At 37.3% G+C, this 20,081-nt stretch overlaps 1 protein-coding gene across 2 annotated transcripts in view; it reads right to left on the reverse strand.

Annotated features, from left to right (window-relative positions):
• Positions 1-20,081, reverse strand: part of LRCH2 (leucine rich repeats and calponin homology domain containing 2) — a 102,768-nt gene that overhangs the window by 29,065 nt on the left and 53,622 nt on the right. Inside the window, exons 11-12 of one of the 2 annotated variants that reach the window (XM_032620824.1) lie at positions 16,977-17,033; positions 15,088-15,153 (exon numbers count right to left, since the gene is read on the reverse strand). In XM_032620824.1, coding sequence (XP_032476715.1) covers positions 15,088-15,153; positions 16,977-17,033 — 123 coding nt within the window. The remainder of the gene's footprint in view (positions 1-15,087; positions 15,154-16,976; positions 17,034-20,081) is intronic. The other variant, XM_032620823.1, reaches the window with a different exon arrangement.

Genomic DNA, 20,081 nt, shown 5'->3' on the forward strand with positions numbered 1-20,081 from the left:
ACATTACAGAAACTTAAAGGATTCAACATCAGACCAGCAGTAAAAGTAATGTTAAAATATCTCTTTCAGGTAGAAGGAAAATGATATACATGGAAATACAGAGCTATACAAAGGAACAAAGGGCACTGGAGATGGTAACTAAAGGGGTAAAGATAAAAGACATTATTCGGATTATTTAAATCTCTTTAAAGAAACAATTGACTATTTAGAGCCAGAATAACAATGTAATATGTAACACAGAAGTAAAATGTATGGCAACAATATCACAAAGGCCAGGAGGGAAGAAACAGAAGTATACTCTTGTAAGGTTCTTATAGGACATATAAAATGACATAATAGCACTTGAAGGTAGACTGTGATAAGCTAAATATTATACTTTAAACCCTAAAACAATCACTAACATAACAACAAGTTGTAGCTAAATAAGCCCACAAAGGAGATAAATAGGAATTTTAAAATTTAATTCTAAAGACAGGAGAAAAAGAGGAAAGATGGCTACAAAGAATGGATAAGGTAAAAATTAAACACACAATAATACAGTAGATTTAAATCCATGAATGCCAATAGTTCCAATTAAATATTAACAATCTTAACACCACAATTAAAAGTCAGATTGTCAGATTTGATAGAAAAGGAAGATACTACCATATGCTAACAACAAGAAACCCACTTTCTCCATAAAGACACAAATAGGTTAAAAATAAAAGGAAGAAGAAAGATATATCATGTTAACACTAATCAAAAGAAAGCTGAGGTGACTATATAATATCAAAAAAGTACACTTCAGAGCAAAGAATATAACCAAGAATATTTAAAAAGTCATTTTATAATGACAAAGGTGTAAATTCACCAAAAGGACATTACAATCCTAAACATTTATGCATCTAACAACAGCTTCAGAATATATGAAGGAAAAATGAAAGAACTTTAAAGAGAAAGACAAATCCACAATTAGTGTTGGAGATTTCAAATAGTCTTCTCTTAATAACTGATAAAAGCAACATTGTAGTGCACCCAGGTGGTGCTGGGGTGGTAAAGACAAGAAATGAATAAATAAAGAAGTATATATTGAGAATGTCAGATGGTAAAAAAGTATATATTTACAATGTCAGATGGAATTAAGTTCTGTGGAGAAAAATAAAGCAGGGTCTGGGAAAAGGGACAAAGGAGTGGAGGAGACATGCTCTTTTATATAAGTTGTTCAGGTAATCCCTTGCTGATGAAGTGAAATCTGAGCAGAAATGTGAAGACAGGGGAATAAGCCATATGGTTATCTGAGAGGAAATCACTCCAGGCAGAGGCAAAAGCTTTGAAGGGGTGGGAAATGCTTGGAGTATTGGGAGTCAGCAAGGAGGCCAGTATAACTAGAGAAGAGCTAAACAGCAGGAAGAGCATAGCAAGAGGAATACAGTAGGGAGCCAAATGATGTAGAGGTTCACAAGTCCTTAAAGGACTCTAGTTTTTACTCTGAATGAAATGGGAGGTCATTAGAGAATTCTGAAGAATGACATGATCTGACTTACATTTTTAAAATACCAATCTGATATATTTTTTTGAAAACAGACTAAAGGAAAGCAAGGGCAGAAAGGAGACCTGTTACCAGGCTGTTATAACTGAAGTAAGAGATTGCTAGAGCTAGGGTGGTAGGCATGGAGGTGGCAAGACATGATTAGATTCTGGGCATATTTTGAAGGCAGAGTCAACAAGATCTGCTAAAGGATTAGTTATGGGGTGTGAAAGAAAATTACAAGTTAAGGATGACTCTGAGGTTTTTGAGCTGAGCAACTAGAAAGATGGAGTTGACATTTTCTGAAATGGGGAAAAAGGCAGGAAGAGCAAGTTTAGAGGTACAAAGAGAAAGATTAAGAGTGTTATTTTGGAAAGTTAAGTTTCATATGCCTATTATACATCCAAGTGGAGGTGCTGAGTAGGTAACAGGTAATACAACTCTGCAGTGTGTATATGTATGTACATACATACACACATGAACATGCAAATGTTCATGCACATATATAGAAAATTGGTTTAAAGGGGAAAATACCAAAATATTAAGACTTCTCATCTCTGGGGAGTAGGATAATAGATGATATTTATTTTTTCTTTGTGATAAAATTTTCCTATTGTTTTTAACAATAAAGCTACATTATTCTTATAATCAGGAAAAAACTAAAAGATTTTTCATTTTTTTTAAAGAAGAAATTGGTGATTGTTCTGAAAATGAGAAAAGTGGAAGAAATAATTCTGTAAAAAAAAAAAAAAAGGCCAGGATTGAATATCACAGTTTTGAAGTTTGGGTAGCTGGGGCTTTCTCAAGAGAATGTTATAAACCTGGTGAGAAAGCTTAAGACAGAAATGAAAGGAACTGAGAAGGAAGGTAATAACAGAAAGTTCAAGGACAACAAAATATGTAAGATAAAGAATCAGTATTCAAAAAGGGAGAGAGTGGGTTAAATCCAGTTAAATGAAATTTGACAGAGATGAATGTTTCTAGACTTGGGTATGAAAAGTTATCTTATGCCTGAACCGAATTCTAAAAGCCTAAGTGAAAAATGGAAGAAGAAAGGGTAATCCCAGCAGAGATACCAGGATATAGAACACAGAGATGTGAAACTATTTTGTAATAAAGAAAGGAGTACTACTATTCCTAGCCAGAAAAGGTGCCAGTGGAACAGTATATTGGATGAGGCTCTCCAGCTAGGCAGAAATTCACTTCAATCTTGTGGGTTAAGCCAAACATTTTAAGCTTTATCCTAAAAGTTAGAAAGAACTATTAGAAGATAATAAATGGGAGTCACATAGTCAGGCTTGTGTTTTAGAACCATCACTCTTACACCACCAGTACAGAAAACAGATTTAAAGGTAGGCCAAATTCAAGAAAGGAGATATGTCTGGGGCCTGTTGCAGTGATCCAGGTGGAAAAGACGGGGGCTAAACCAACACAACCGTAATAGGAATGGAGAGATTGGGACAGACGCAAATAATGTTAAGACGCTATAGTTTTCTGTGACTGAACAGATTGGGAAGGGTGCATAAGAGAAAGGAATTTCCAATTATTCCAAAGTTGACTATATAAATAGTGGCACATTCACTCAGGCAAACTCTACAAGAGAATAAACAGATTTGGGAAAAGTAAGTTCAGTTTAGACTGTGAGGTAGTTAGGAAAACATATCAGTGAAATGTATGCATCTGGAGCAAGCAAAGTGCTCTTGTTGCCATATATTAAGACTTGGGGGGGGACCTTGAAGATGGCGGAAGAGTAAGACGCGGAGATCGCCTTCCTCCCCACGGATACACCAGAAATACATCCACACGTGGAACAACTCCTACAGAACTCCTACTGAAGGCTGGCAGAAGACCTCAGACCTCCCAAAAGGCAAGAAACTCCCCACGTAACTAGGTAGGGCAAAAGAAAAAACAGAGACAAAAGAATAAGGACGGCACCTGCACCAGTGGGAGGGAGCTGTGAAGGAGGAAAAGTTTCCACACACTAGGAAGTCCCTCCGCGGGCGGAGACTGCGGGAGGCAGAGGGGGGAGTTTCGGGACCGCGGAGTAGTGCACAGCGACGGGTGCGGAGGGCAAAGCGGGGAGATTCCTGCACAGACGATCGGTGCCGACCGGCACTCACCAGCCCGAGTGGCTTGTCTGCTCACCCGCCGGGGCGGGCGGGGCTGCGAGCTGAGGCTCGGGTTTTGGTTTTGGACGGAGCTCAGGGAGAGGACTGGGGTTGGCGGCTTGAACATAGCCTGAAGGGGTTAGTGCACCACGACTAGCCGGGAGGGAGTTCGGGGAAAAGCCTGCACCGGCCGAAGAGGCAAGAGACTTTTTCTTCCCTCTTTGTCTCCTGGTGCGCGAGGAGAGGGGTTTAAGAGCGCTGCTTAAAGGAACTCCAGAGACGGGCGCGAGCCGCGGCTAAAAGCGCGAACCCCAGAGACGGGCGCGAGCCGCGGCTGAGGGCGCGAGCCCCCGAGACGGGCGCGAGCCGCGGCTGAAAGCGCAAACCCCAGAGACGGGCGCGAGCCGCGGCTGAGGGCGCGAGCCCCCGAGACGGGTGCGAGCCGCGGCTGAAAGCACAAACCCCAGAGACGGGCGCGAGCCGCGGCTAAAACCGCGGACCCCAGAGACGGGCGGGAGACGCTAAGGCTGCTGCTGCCGCCACCAAGGGGCCTGTGTGCGAGCACAGGTCACTCTCCACACCCCGCTTCCGCGGAGCCTGTGCAGCCCGCCACTGCCAGGTTCCCGGGATCCAGGGACAACTTCCCCGGGACAGCGCACGGCGGGCCTCAGGCTGGTGCAACGTCACGCCGGCCTCTGCCGCAACGTCACGCTGCCTCTGCCGCCCGCAGGCCGGCCCCGCACGCAGTGCCCCTCCTTCCCCCATCCCCCAACCCCCAGCCTGAGTGAGCCGGAGGCCCCGAATCAGCGGCTCCTTTAACCCCGTCCTGTCTGAGCGAAAAAACAGACGCCCTCCAGCGACCTACACGCAGAGGCAGGGCCAAATCCAAAGCTGAGCTCCTGTGAGCTGTGAAAACAAAGAAGAGAAAGGGAAATCTCTCCCAGCAGCCACAGAAGCAGCGGATTAAAGCTCCACAATCAACTTGATATACCCTGCATCTGTGGAATACCTGAATAGACAAGGAATGATCCCAAATTGAAGAGGGGGAATTTAGGAGCGAAATCTATGATTTTTTTCCCTTTTCCTCTTTTTGTGAAGGTGTACGTGTATGCTCCTGTGTGACATCTAGTCTGTATACTCTAGCTTCCACCATTTGTCCTAGGGCTCTATCCGTCCATGACTTTTTTTAAAAAATTCTTTTTCTTAATAATTAAGTTTAATTGGAATAACTTTATTATACTTTACCTTCGTTCTTTCTTTCTTTCCTTCCTTCCCTCCCTCCTTTAGACAACGAATCACCCCAAATTGAGGAGGTGGTATCAGGGAGCAGGATTTATGATTTTTCCCCCTTTACCTCTTTTTGTGAAGGTGTATGTGTATGCTTCTGTGAAAGATTTTCTCTGTATAGCTTTGCTTCCAACATTTGTCCTAAGGTTCTATCCGTCCCTTTTTTTTTCTAAATATTTTTTAATTCAATAACTATATTATACTTTATTTTATTTTTACTGTATCATCTTTCTTTCTGTCTTTTTTTCCTTCTTTCCCTCCTTCCTTCCTTCCTCCCTCCCTCCCCCCCTCCCTCCTTTCTTTCCTTCTTTGCTTCTTTCTTCCTTCCTTCCTTTCCTCCTTTCCTTCTTTCTTTCCTCATACTTCTACTAATTCTCTCTACTTTTTCTCCCTTTTATTCTGAGCCGTGTGGATGAAAGGCTCTTGGTGCTCCAGCCAGGAGTCAGGGCTCTGCCTCTGAGGTAGGAGAGCCAACTTCAGGACACTGGTCAACAAGAGACCTCCCAGCTCCACATAATATTAAACAGCGGAAATCTCCCAGAGACCTCCATCTTAACACCAGCACCCAGCTTCACTCAACGACCAGCAAGCCACAGTGCTGGACAACCTATGCCAAACAACTAGCAAAACAGGAACACAACCCCACCCATTAGCAGAGAGGCTGCCTAAAATCATAATAAGGCCACAGACACCCCAAAACACACCACCAGACGTGAACCTGCCCACTAGAGAGACAAGATCCAGCCTCATCCAGCACAACACAGGCACTAGTCCCCTCCACCAGGAAGCCTACACAACCCACTGAAAAAACCTTAGCCACTGGAGACAGACATCAAAAACAACGGGAACTACGAACCTGCAGCCTGCAAAAAGGAGACCCCAAACACAGTAAGATAAGCAAAATGAGAAGACAGAAAAACACACAGCAGATGAAGGAGCAAGATAAAAACCCACCAGACCTAACAAATGAAGAGGAAATAGGCAATCTACCTGAAAAAGAATTCAGAATAATGATAGTAAGGATGATCCGAAATCTTGGAAGTAGAATGGACAAAATGCAAGAAACAGTTAACAAGGACCTACAAGAACTAAAGATGAAACAAGCAACGATGAACAATGCAATAAATGAAATTAAAATCACTCTAGATAGGATCAATAGCAGAATAACTGAGGCAGAAGAACGGATAAGTGACCTGGAAGATAAAGTAGTGGAAATAACTACTGCAGAGCAGAATAAAGAAAAAAGAATGAAAAGAACTGAGGACAGTCTCAGAGACCTCTGGGACAACATGAAACGCACCAACATTCGAATTATAGGGGTTCCAGAAGAAGAAGAAAGAAAGAAAGGGACTGAGAAAATATTTGAAGAGATTATAGTTGAAAACTTCCCTAATATGGGAAAGGAAATAGTTAATCAAGTCCAGGAAGCACAGAGGGTCCCATACAGGATAAATACAAGGAGAAACACGCCAAGACACATATTAATCAAACTGTCAAAAATTAAATACAAAGAAAGCATATTAAAAGCAGCAAGGGAAAAACAACAAATAACACACAAGGGAATCCCCATAAGGTTAACAGCTGATCTCTCAGCAGAAACCCTACAAGCCAGAAGGGAGTGGCAGGACATACTGAAAGTGCTGAAGGAGAATAGCCTGAAACCAAGACTACTCTACCCAGCAAGGATCTCATTCACATTTGATGGAGAAATTAAAACCTTTACAGACAAGCAAAAGCTGAGAGAGTTCAGCACCACCAAACCAGCTTTACAACAAATGCTAAAGGAACTTCTCTAGACACGAAACACAAGAGAAGGAAATGACCTATAGTAGCGAACCCAAAACAATATATAAAATGGAAATAGGAACATACATATCGATAATTACCTTAAATGTAAATGGACTAAATGCTCCCACCAAAAGACACAGATTGGCTGAATGGATACAAAAACAAGACCCTTATATATGCTGTCTACAAGAGACCCACTTCAGAACTAGAGACACATACAGACTGAAAGTAAGGGGATGGAAAAAGATATTCCATGCAAATGGAAACCAAAAGAAAGCTGGAGTAGCAATTCTCATATCAGACAAAATAGACTTTAAAATAAGGACTATTAAAAGGGACAAAGAAGGACACTACATAATGATCAAGGGATCGATCCAAGAAGAAGATATAACAATTGTAAATATTTATGCACCCAACATAGGAGCACCTCAATACATAAGGCAAATACTAACAACCATAAAAGGGGAGATCAACAGTAACACATTCATAGTAGGGGACTTTAACACCCCACTTTCACCCATGGACAGATCATCCAAAATGAAAATAAATAAGGAAACACAAGCTTTAAATGATACATTAAACAAGATGGACTTAATTGATATTTATAGGACACTCCATCCAAAAACAACAGAATACACATTTTTCTCAAGTGCTCATGGAACATTCTCCAGGATAGATCATATCTTGGGTCACAAATCAAGCCTTGGTAAATTTAAGAAAACTGAAATTGTATCAAGTATCTTTTCTGACCACAACGCCATGAGACTAGATATCAATTACAGGAAAAGATCTTTAAAAAATACAAACACATGGAGGCTAAACAATACACTACTTAATAATGAAGTGATCGCTGAAGAAATCAAAGAGGAAATAAAAAAATACCTAGAAACAAATGACAATGGAGACACAACGACCCAAAACCTATGGGATGCAGCAAAAGCAGTTCTAAGGGGGAAGTTTATAGCAATACAAGCCCACCTTAAGAAGCAGGAAACATCTCGAATAAACAACCTAACCTTGCACCTCAAGCAATTAGAGAAAGAAGAACAAAAAAACCCCAAAGCTAGCAGAAGGAAAGAAATCATAAAAATCAGATCAGAAATAAATGAAAAAGAAATGAAGGAAACAATAGCAAAGATCAATAAAACTAAAAGCTGGTTCTTTGAGAAGATAAACAAAATAGATAAACCACTAGCCAGACTCATCAAGAAAAAAAGGGAGAAGACTCAAATCAATAGAATTAGAAATGAAAAAGGAGAAGTAACAACTGACACTGCAGAAATAAAAAAAATCATGAGAGATTACTACAAGCAACTCTATGCCAATAAAATGGACAATCTGGAAGAAATGGACAAATTCTTAGAAATGCACAACCTGCCAAGACTGAATCAGGAAGAAATAGAAAATATGAACAGACCAATCACAAGCACTGAAATTGAAACTGTGATTAAAAACCTTCCAACAAACAAAAGCCCAGGACCAGATGGCTTCACAGGTGAATTCTATCAAACGTTTAGAGAAGAGCTAACACCTATCCTTCTCAAACTCTTCCAAAATATAGCAGAGGGAGGAACACTCCCAAATTCCTTCTACGAAGCCACCATCACCTTGATACCAAAACCAGACAAGGATGTCACAAAGAAAGAAAACTACAGGCCAATATCACTGATGAACATAGATGCAAAAATCCTCAACAAAATACTAGCAAACAGAATCCAACAGCACATTAAAAGGATCATACACCATGATCAAGTGGGGTTTATTCCAGGAATGCAAGGATTCTTCAATATACGCAAATCTATCAATGTGATAAACCATATTAACAAATTGAAGGAGAAAAACCATATGATCATCTCAATAGATGCAGAGAAAGCTTTCGACAAAATTCAACACCCATTTATGATAAAAACCCTCCAGAAAGTAGGCATAGAGGGAACTTTCCTAAACATAATAAAAGCCATATATGACAAGCCCACAGCAAACATCATCCTCAATGGTGAAAAACTGAAAGCATTTCCACTAAGATCAGGAACAAGACAAGGTTGCCCACTCTCACCACTCTTATTCAACATAGTTTTGGAAGTTTTAGCCACAGCAATCAGAGAAGAAAAGGAAATAAAAGGAATCCACATCGGAAAAGAAGAAGTAAAGCTGTCACTGTTTGCAGATGACATGATACTATACATAGAGAATCCTAAAGATGCTACCAGAAAACTACTAGAGCTAATCAATGAATTTGGTAAAGTAGCAGGATACAAAATTAATGCACAGAAATCTCTGGCATTCCTATATACTAATGATGAAAAATCTGAAAGTGAAATCAAGAAAACACTCCCATTTACCATTGCAACAAAAAGAATAAAATATCTAGGAATAAACCTACCTAAGGATACGAAAGACCTGTATGCAGAAAATTATAAGGCACTGATGAAAGAAATTAAAGATGATACAAATAGATGGAGAGATATACCATGTTCTTGGATGGGAAGAATCAACATTGTGAAAATGACTCTACTACCCAAAGCAATCTACAGATTCAATGCAATCCCTATCAAACTACCACTGGCATTTTTCACAGAACTAGAACAAAAAATTTCGCAATTTGTATGGAAACACAAAAGACCCCGAATAGCTGAAGCAATCTTGAGAACGAAAAAAGGAGCTGGAGGAATCAGGCTCCCTGACTTCAGACTATATTACAAAGCAACAGTAATCAAGACAGTATGGTACTGGCACAAAAACAGAAAGATAGATCAGTGGAACAGGATAGAAAGCCCAGAGATAAACCCACGCACATATGGACACCTTATCTTTGATAAAGGAGGCAGGAATGTACAGTGGAGAAAGGACAGCCTCTTCAATAAATGGTGCTGGGAAAACTGGACAGGTACATGTAAAAGTATGAGATTAGATCACTCCCTAACACCATACACAAAAATAAGCTCAAAATGGATTAAAGACCTAAATGTAAGGCCAGAAACTATCAAACTCTTAGAAGAAAACATAGGAAGAACACTCTATGACATAAATCACAGCAAGATCCTTTCTGACCCACCTCCTAGAGTAATGGAAATAAAAACAAAAATAAACAAATGGGACCTAATGAAACTTCAAAGCTTTTGCACAGCAAAGGAGACCATAGCCAAGACCAAAAGACAACCCTCAGAATGGGAGAAAACATTTGCAAATGAAGCAACTGACAAAGGATTAATCTCCAAAATTTACAAGCAGCTCATGCAGCTCAATAACAAAAAAACAAACAACCCCATCCAAAAATGGGCAGAAGACCTAAATAGACATTTCTCCAAAGAAGATATACAGAATGCCAACAAACACATGAAAGAATGCTCAACATCATTAATCATTAGAGAAATGCAAATCAAAACTACAATGAGATATCATCTCACACCAGTCAGAATGGCCATCATCAAAAAATCAAGAAACAATAAATGCTGGAGAGGGTGTGGAGAAAAGGGGACACTCTTGCACTGCTGGTGGGAATGTGAATTGGTTCAGCCACTGTGGAGAACAGTATGGAGGTTCCTTAAAAAACTACAAATAGAATTACCATATGACCCAGCAATCCCACTACTTGGCATATACCCTGAGAAAACCAAAATTCAAAGAGAGTCATGTACCAAAATGTTCATCGCAGCTCTATTTACAATAGCCAGGACATGGAAACAACCTAAGCGCCCATCATCGGATGAATGGATAAAGAAGATGTGGCACATATACACAATGGAATATTACTCAGCCTTAAAAAGAAATGAAATTGAGCTATTTGTAATGAGATGGATAGACCTAGAGTCTGTCATACAGAGTGAAGTAAGTCAGAAAGAAAAAGACAAATACCGTATGCTAACACATATATATGGAATTTAAGGGAAAAAAATGTCATGAAGAACCTAGGGGTAAGATAGGAATAAAGACGCAGACCTACTGGAGAACGGACTTAAGGATATGGGGAGGGGGAAGGGTGAGTTTTGACAGGGCGAGAGAGAGTCATGGACATATACACACTAACAAACGTAGTAAGGTAGATAGCTGGGGGGAAGCAGCCGCAAGGCACAGGGATATTAGCTCGGTGCTTTGCGACAGCCTGGAAGGGTGGGATGGGGAGAGTGGGAGGGAGGGAGACGCAAGAGGGAAGACATATGGGAACATATGTATATGTATAGCTGATTCACTTTGTTGTAAAGCAGAAACTAACACACCATTGTAAAGCAATTATACCCCAATAAAGATGTTTAAAAAAAAAAAAAAAAAAAAGACTTGGGGTTCTGGAGCCAGACAACCTGGTTTTAAATCCTCACTGTACCATTTACTAGCTGTGTGACCTTGAACAAGCTAAGGTAATTTCTGAGCCTCAGTTTCTCACCTATAAAATGGGGATGACAATAGTAACAATAACTCATAGAGTTATTTTCTTTCATAGAGTTATTATGAGGATTAAATTACATCATACATCTAAAGCACTAAAAATGGTATACATATTAACAAGCATTCAACAAATGTTAATTCTCTCTGTGTGTTCTTCTGTACCTACGCCCTAGCCTTGGACTTTTTTACTTCCAGAGGAATGACTCAGGAGTTGAGTCTGATGCAAATTTTCAAACCACCAAAAAGAATAAATAGAAACTTTTGATGTCTTATAGTTCTCTGGAATTCATATATGTGGATTAGACTACATATTCATATAGAAGAATTTAATAAAACCCGACTGAAAGGAAATAAAAATGACCCAAAACCGATGGGATACAACAAAAGCAGTTCTAAGAGGGTAGTTTAGAGCAATACAATCCTACCTCAAGAAATGAGAAAAATCTCAAATAAACAACCTAACCTTACACCAAAAGCAACTATAGAAAGAACAAACAAAATCCAAAGTTAGTAGAAGGAGAGAAATCATAAACATCAGAGGAGAAAAAAAAGAAACAGAAATGAAGAAAATAATAGCAAAGATCAATAAAACTAAAAGCTGGTTCTTTGAGCTGGTTCTTCTTTAAACAAAATTGATAAATCTTTAGCCAGATTCATTAAGAAAAAAAGGGAGAGGACTCAAATCAGTAAAAGTGGAAATGAAAACGGAGAAGTTACAACTGACACCACAGAAATACAAATGATCGTAAGAGAGTCCTACAAGCAACTATATGCCAACAAAATGGACAACCTGAAGGAAATGGAAAAATTCTTAGAAAAGTACAACCTTCCAAGACTGAACCAAGAAGAAATAGAAAATATGAACAGACCAATCACAAGTAATGAAATTGAAACTGTGGTTAAAAATCTTCCAACAAACAAAAGTCCAGGACCATGGTTTCACAGGTGAATTCTATCAAACATCTAGAGAACAGTGAACACCTATCCTTCTCAAACTCTTCCAAAAAACTGCAGAGGGTGGAACACTCCCAAACTCATTCTACAAGGCTACCATCACCATGATACCAAAACCAGACAAATATATCACACAAAAAAGAAAACTACAGGCCAATATCACTGATGAACACAGGCGCAAAAATCCTCCACAAAACACTTGCAAACAGAATCCAACAACACATTAAAAGGATCATACACCATGATCAAGTGGGATTTATTCCAGGGATGGAAGGATTCTTCAATATATGAAAATCAATCAGTGTGATACACCATATTAAAAAATTAAAGAATAAAACCATATGATCATTTCAATAGATGCAGAAAAAGCTTTTGACAAAATTCAACACCCATTTAAGATAAAAACTCTCCAGAAAGTGGGCATAGAGGGAACCTACCTCAACATAATAAAGGCCATATATGACAAACCCACAGCAAACATTATTCTCAATGGTGAAAAACTGAAAGCATTTCCTCTAAGATCAGGAACAAGGCAAGGATGTCAACTCTTCCCACTATTATTCAACAGTTTTGGAAGTCCTAGCCATGGCAATCAGAGAAAAAGAAATAAAAGGAATCCAAATTGGAAAAGAAGAAGTAAAACTGTCACTGCAGATGACATAATACCATACACAGAAAATCCTAAAGATGCCACAAGAAAACTAGAGTTAATCAATGAATTTGGTAAAGTTGCAGGATACAAAATTAATAAACAGAAATCTCTTGCATTCCTATACACTAACAACAAAGAACAGAAAGAGAAATTAAGGAAACAATCCCATTTACCACTGCAACAAAAAGAATAAAATACCTAGGAATAAACCTACCTAAGGAGACAAAAGACGTGTATGCAGAAAACTATAAGACTGAAAGAAATCAAAGATGACACAAACAGGTGGAGAGATATACCATGTTCTTGGATTGGAAGAATCAACATTGTGAAAATGACTATACTGCCCAAATCAATCTACAGATTCAATGCAATCCGTATCAAATTACCAATGGCATTTTTCACAGGACTGGAACAAAAAATTTTACAATTTGTATTGGAGCCACAAAATACGCCAAACAGCCAAAGCAATATCGAGAAAGAAAAATGGAGCTGCAGGAATCAGGCTCCTGGACTTCAGACTATCCTACAAAGCTATAGTAATTAAGATAGTATGGTACTGGCACAAAAATGGAAATACAGATCAATGGAACAGGATAGAAAGCCCACAGATAAACCCATGCACATAAGGTCACCTTATTTTTGATAAAGGAGGCAAGAATATACAATGGAGAAAAGACAGCCTCTTCAATAAGTGGTGCTGGGAAAACTGGACAGGTACATGTAAAAGAATGAAATTAGAACACTCTCTAACACCATACACAAAAATAAATTCAAAATGGATTAAAGTCCTAAATGTAAGGCCAGACACTATAAAACTCTTAGAGGAAAACGTAGGCAGAACACTCTATGACATAAATCACAGCACAGCAAGATCCTTTTTGACCCACCTCCTAGAGAAATGGAAATAAGAACAAAAATAAACGGGACCTAATGAAACTTAAAATCTTTTGCACAGCAAAGGAAACCATAAACAAGACCAAAAGACAACCCTCAGAATGGGAGAAAATATTAGCAAATGAAGCAACTGACAAAGGATTAATCTCCAAAATATACAAGCAGCTCATGCAGCTCAATATCAAAAAAACAAACAACCCAATCCCAAAATGGGCAGAAGACCTGAACAGACATTTCTCCAAGGAAGATATACAGATTGCCAACCAACACATGAAAGGATGCTCAACATCACTAATCATTAGAGAAATGCAAATCAAAACTACAATGAGGTATCACCTCATACCAGTCAGAATGGCCATGATCAAAAAAATCTACAGTAAATGCTGGAGAGGGTGTGGAGAAAAGGGAATCCTCTTGCACTGTTGGTGGGAATGTAAATTGTTACAGCCAGCCACTATGGTGAACAGTATGGATGTTCTTTAAAAGACTAAAAATAGAACTACCATATGATCCAGCAATCCCACTCCTGGGCATACCCAGAGAAAACCATAATTCAAAAAGACACATGCACCCCATTGTTCATTGAAACACTATTTACAATAGCCACGTCATGGATGCAACTTAAATGCCCATCGACAGATGAATGAATAAAGATGTCATACATATATACAATGGAATATTACTCAGCCATAAAAAGGAATAAAATTGGATCATTTGTAGAGACATGGATGGACCTAGAGAGTGTCATACAGAGTGAAGCTAGAAAGAGAAAAGCAAAGACAGTATAGCAACGCATATATGTGGAGTCTAGAAATATGGTATAGATGATCTTATTTGCAAAGCAGAAATAGAGACACAGACATAGAGAACAAATGTATGGACACCCAGGGGGAAAGGGGTGGGGTGGGAGGAATTGGGAGACTGGGATTGACAAATATACATTATCGATACTATGTATAAAATAGACAACTGATGGGAACATACTGTAGAGTACAGGGAACTCTACCTAATGCACTGAGGTAACCTAAATGGAAGGGAAGTCCAAAAGGGAGGGGATATCTGTATGTGTATGGCTGATTCATTTTGTTGTGCCTTGGAGGCTAAAACAACAGTGTAAAGCAACCATACTCCAATAAAAATTAATTAAAAAAAAGTGAACAATACATAGAGAATAAACGCAATCAATGATGAAGAAACACATTATTCTTGACAGTAACAGTAATACAATACATGTTTGCTAAACAGATAAATGAATCTGTCATCAAGACAAAATGCAGGTATGAGTACAAAAAGATCAAATCAGCATTTTTGGATTTGTTTAAATCAAAAGTCAATTAAACCTGTGCTGTATAACACATTTCTTTAAAAAAAAAAGCCCATTTCTTCTTTAAATTATCTAGTTATATTAAATTGATATCAATTATTCAATTAAAGCCCACATATAGGAACATTACTGTTAAAGGATCAACTTTCATTATAAAATATTAACTATAAGTACTAAGATATTTTTATACCTCTTTTTGCATTCCACAGTTTGTTTTGGCTTGTTTCTTGTGACAGAAGTTGAATGATTAAGAATCCTAGAAGTAAATCAACACATTAATTCCATAGTATATTAAAGAGAATAGTGTATATACATGATATAAAAGATGTCCATAAATAACTGCATCTGGTCCATGAAGATCTTTGCTAGAAAACAATATTTAAATGTTATTTAGATCAGATGCTCATAAGCGCACTGGCTATTATGGAGGATGAAGTTCACCAACTCTTCCATGCATCTTCTCTTATAAACCCTTTCTCAAGGCTTGGATATCTTCAAGCCATGCTATTTCCCTGTGCATATCTAACTTTTGGCTGAGACAGAAGATAAAGAGATGCAGATTGTTTAGGTACCATCACAACTGATTTAGTTTTCCCAGGATAGCAAATGACAGGATCATGCTGATGTAGTATCATTTTGCCTAATGCCAATAAAACTTAATTCAAAATGCAAAGCCAGTGCTAAAGTTCAATTCTTTAAAAAAAAACTCCACAAGTTTATTAAACTTTTAATAACCAAATGAAACAGTATTCAAAGAAAACCAAAAAACAAAAGAAAAATAAAGAATGATAAACCACTGTATGAGAGAACTATTTGTCCATAATTTTATGTAATTCTAAGTGTTAATCTCAAAGTCAAAAGTAATGAATTATTAACTATCTTTCTTTAATATAAGTAACATATTTAAGAGTTCTTAATATTTACCCTTACTATAGATATAAATGTTATCTTAATTTTCAATTTTAAGTTTAGTTTTATAAGGAGTAGAATATCTGCCTTTTATTCAAAATAATATCATCAGATGTCAACTATCAAAAGAATACACAGGAGAAAAGAAATTCCAAATTAAAGCTACATACTAACTATTAAAACACATAATGAAATAAATATAAGTGGGTAATTCCAGAAAGATGGTTAACATAAAGAAACCAATTTCCATTACCCCAGTTTCCTCACTAGCTTAGATCTAGTAGAGCCTCACCAGGAAGAAGTCCCAGTGAGGGGCAAAGGTCAACTATCACAAGCAAAGCAGTGTAGCTTTGCACCAAACAATTTCGAGATTACTGACACCTTTGTGTGGGCAGGCACTAAAATTGTACTGAATCCCCAAATGCAGAAGAATTTAGATAATAAATTATCTAAGACTATGAGGAAAAATTACATCATTAAAGAGTGATTTTTAAAAAAGGAAGTAAATCCTAAGAGTTCTCTTCACAAGGAAAAAATTTTTTTCTATTTCTTTAGTTCTGTATCTATATGAGATGATGGATGTTCACTAAACTGCTTGTGATAATCACTTCATGATGTATGTAAGTCAAATCATTATACCAAACACCTTAAACTTATACAATGCTGTATGTCAACTGTATCTCAATAAAACTGAAAGGGAAAAAAAATCTTAATTTAAAAAGGAGATATAGCAGTGTGAAATATCCTGGGGGGCAATGTCAGAATTATTCCCTGGGAAGGGGAGGTCAAACTACAGTGCCCTTCACTGCAGTAAATTCTGAATTCTCCCCATACCATACTCACTAGTGTTGTGATTATTTATGTGTATAAGTCATATTGGAGCAGAAAGAACAAAAGTTGAGATCTACTTACCTATAAAATATATTTTATGTACTTGAAAATTCTCCTATGAAAAATTTTGTGTATAATTGATATTTAATATTTTACTCTGCGATATTCAAAGTTAAAATGAGTGTCTGTTTTATCTAAATACCTCTTCTAGATTATTAAGACACTTCCCCAATCCAGGTACCAGTACTGAGTTTTAAGTAAAAGACTATATAATTCTATATAATTCAGCTGCATCAACCTGGCCCCTTAATACTTAAGGCGTCCACAAACTCTAGATACCTTGATGCACGTCCTGCTGTTCTGGTCCTCTGGAAGAGTTTTTCACTGAATGATGCTCTATAACATAAAGGTCTCCGTCTGTATTCACATTTCACGTACATCAACCAAACCAAAAGATGGAAGAAGTAAGATGTTTTGGGAGAGGATAGGGAAGTCATTAGTAAAGCAAGCAGAAAAGAAAGAATGGATAGATTTTAAGGGTTGAGAGAACTACCTGATTAGTTATAACAAGCTAGAGATTAACATGATGCTCCTCAAATTAGAGTTCACGTGATCAGAAAAAAAAAATCACATGAAAAGGTAATGTACATAATTTCTATAATTCTAAACCAAAATAATAAACTGCTCAAAATCTGATTTTGCTTTCCATGATCCTTAATTAATTATACTTCAATATAACTTTTCATAATTACTTTTTTAAATTTAGCTATATCACATAGCACTCAGAAGCACGTTTGTACAGTAAGTAAAAATTCTCAGGACACACCTAAAAGCAAATAAAATAATTATTAAAAGTGAAGACGTAATAGAAAATACTATAGAATAAGTTAGAAGGAATGAACATGCAATGGGAACCAGTCAACTGAAGCTATTCATTGCTTGCATGTATTATAATCCTTTCTTTAGGATGATAATCAAACAAATTTTAAGAAGCCAGTTAAACATCTACTTAATCAGCCATGTAATAAGAAAATCAGTGTAAGAAGAGCAGTAGCCACTTCTCTAATGTTAACATACATAAGTAGAGTTGGTGGAAATTTGAAGAATTGGCTAAGTAATTTACAGAGCAACATTATTTTTAAATAATGATTTCTTAAGACAATAGTTTTTTATTTAGCTTCCCAAATTATAGTGAAGATAAAATTATGATTTGTGGAGATAAAATTATGATTTGTGGAACAGCTATTTTAATATAGACAAAGTCATTGATTCAGGGGGACTTCAATACCCTCAAATACCAGTAGAAATAATCCAATAGTTTGACAAAGGGGATAAAGATTAGCTTTTAAAAGTTTAACAGTAAACTGTCAATACAAAGTAGTTTAATCTATGCATCTAAGACAAAAAAGGGGCAGTCTTCTAAATAACTAGGCTTCAGACTTTGAACACTTATGAGTTATCTACTTGATGGTTTATTTGGTGATCCTTTTCCCCACCCTTTTTGATTATTAATTCTGTGTGATATCTTCTTGTTACTTTCCTAGGACAGTTTCATCCACCGCGTACTAGTATAAACCTTCTTTAAGAATCACAGAGGGCTTCCCTGGTGGCGCAGTGGTTGAGAGTCGGCCTGCCAATGCAGGGGACGTGGGTTCGTGCCCTGGTCCAGGAAGATCCCACATGCCGCAGAGCGGCTGGGCCCGTGAGCCATGGCCGCTGAGCCTGCGCATCCGGAGCCTGTGCTCCGTAACGGGAGAGGCCACAACAGTGAGAGGCCCGCGTACCGCAGAAAGAAAAAAAAAAAAAAAAGAATCACAGATATTTTAAAAAACAGTGCAAACTAAGTGGCAAAGCTGCTCTAAGAAAATCATCACTAAACTCAACATAAGCAATTTTTAAATTGCCTCTAATTTTGGAGTACACGCATGGCTTCTTTTAGCTGAGAGTTAACACTGCATTTACCTTTGACTAGTAGCTAGCTAAAGAGCAGTTAAACAGTAAGCATACAGTCAAAGTAGGAGTCTTAAGCGGTACTTCCTGATATACAAAGATAATCTTACCCCAGATAAACTATTTTAAATCAAGACTAACAATAAACAAACAAAAACATTACAATGATTATGTTAAAACTTAAAAAGAAATTTTACAACTCCTGGTTGACTTGCAATTTTAAATAGCATTTCAGATTCTTCATTAATAAAGTTGGAATCTAAAACAATACAGTGTGAAAGGGAAAAACTACAACCAGAGAAGGTATACAAACTCACATCCTCTAAGGCATATATTCTTATACAAGATTACTTTTGACTTTTTGGACTCACTCAAATTTTAGTATTGTAACAGTAAACAAAAAATTTTAATTATCTACATCTAAGACATATAAGCAATAGCAACATATTTTAGAAGGAAGGATGAGATCATTTAATGGAGAAAACACTAGATTCAGCATAAAAAAATCTGGGATCTAATTTAAATTGTCTACAGATTACAAATTTTAAAAGTAAAATGTACTCCTTACTTTATGAACAGATATTATAAAATTTTAATGCCTTCAAAAATTAGACATAGTTATAACATTAATGTCACGGCATATTAATATTTAATCCAAAAAGCTCTTATATTTGTATGCACTAACATCTGAAAAGGAGGATGAAGTAGAGAAACAGTTCAGAGAGAGAGGAATTAATTTTGTATAAATCTCAAAAAATAACAGAAATTATGTAGAGAGAACAAATTAACTAAATTAATGGTTCCTATTAGCTTTAAATTTGTTGATCTCATTTTCAAGCAATTATTTAACCAGTAACAGTATTACTGAGTACCTACTATGTACAGTGCTAGGCGCTGTTTTGTTCTGATTACAAAACTATCACAAAAACAAGACCTATGAAACATCATTTGATGTTGTATCTAGGCTAGAAAGAATAATTTGTCAGAGGGATAGATGAAAAACTAATACAACAATAGGAGAAAATTGAAAATATAGAAATGTTATATATGGCAATGTTAAAATCTAAAATTATGCACTCAAATGCTATTCTCAACACAATGAGAGAAATGGATATTGTTGTGGGTTCTTATAAAATCAGTATTCTCTGTCCATAATGATAAATGCAATTTTTTCTCCTGCCAGGTAGAGGAGGTAGAAACTCAACTATTTTTTAAGCTACACAGAGCAGGTGGTGGCTTGCTTCATCAAACCTCTTAAACCAATGGGGAGATCAATACTTTAATTATACTGAAGGGGGAAAACACACACAACCTCATAAGTAGCCAATTTTTAAAAAGCCCAGTTAAAAATGAATCATAGGGAAAGACTAGAAGATTCACAGAAAAGGGTGACAGAAAGTTATGGCAGAAGAAAAATGTCAATTGAGAGTGAGGATACATTAGATATAGATATAGAAGGGATAAAGATGAGTGATATTTTCTAGTATGGTTTTC

Source organism: Phocoena sinus, chromosome X (genome assembly GCF_008692025.1).
Source record: "Phocoena sinus isolate mPhoSin1 chromosome X, mPhoSin1.pri, whole genome shotgun sequence".
NCBI classification, from domain to species: Eukaryota; Metazoa; Chordata; class Mammalia; order Artiodactyla; family Phocoenidae; genus Phocoena; species Phocoena sinus.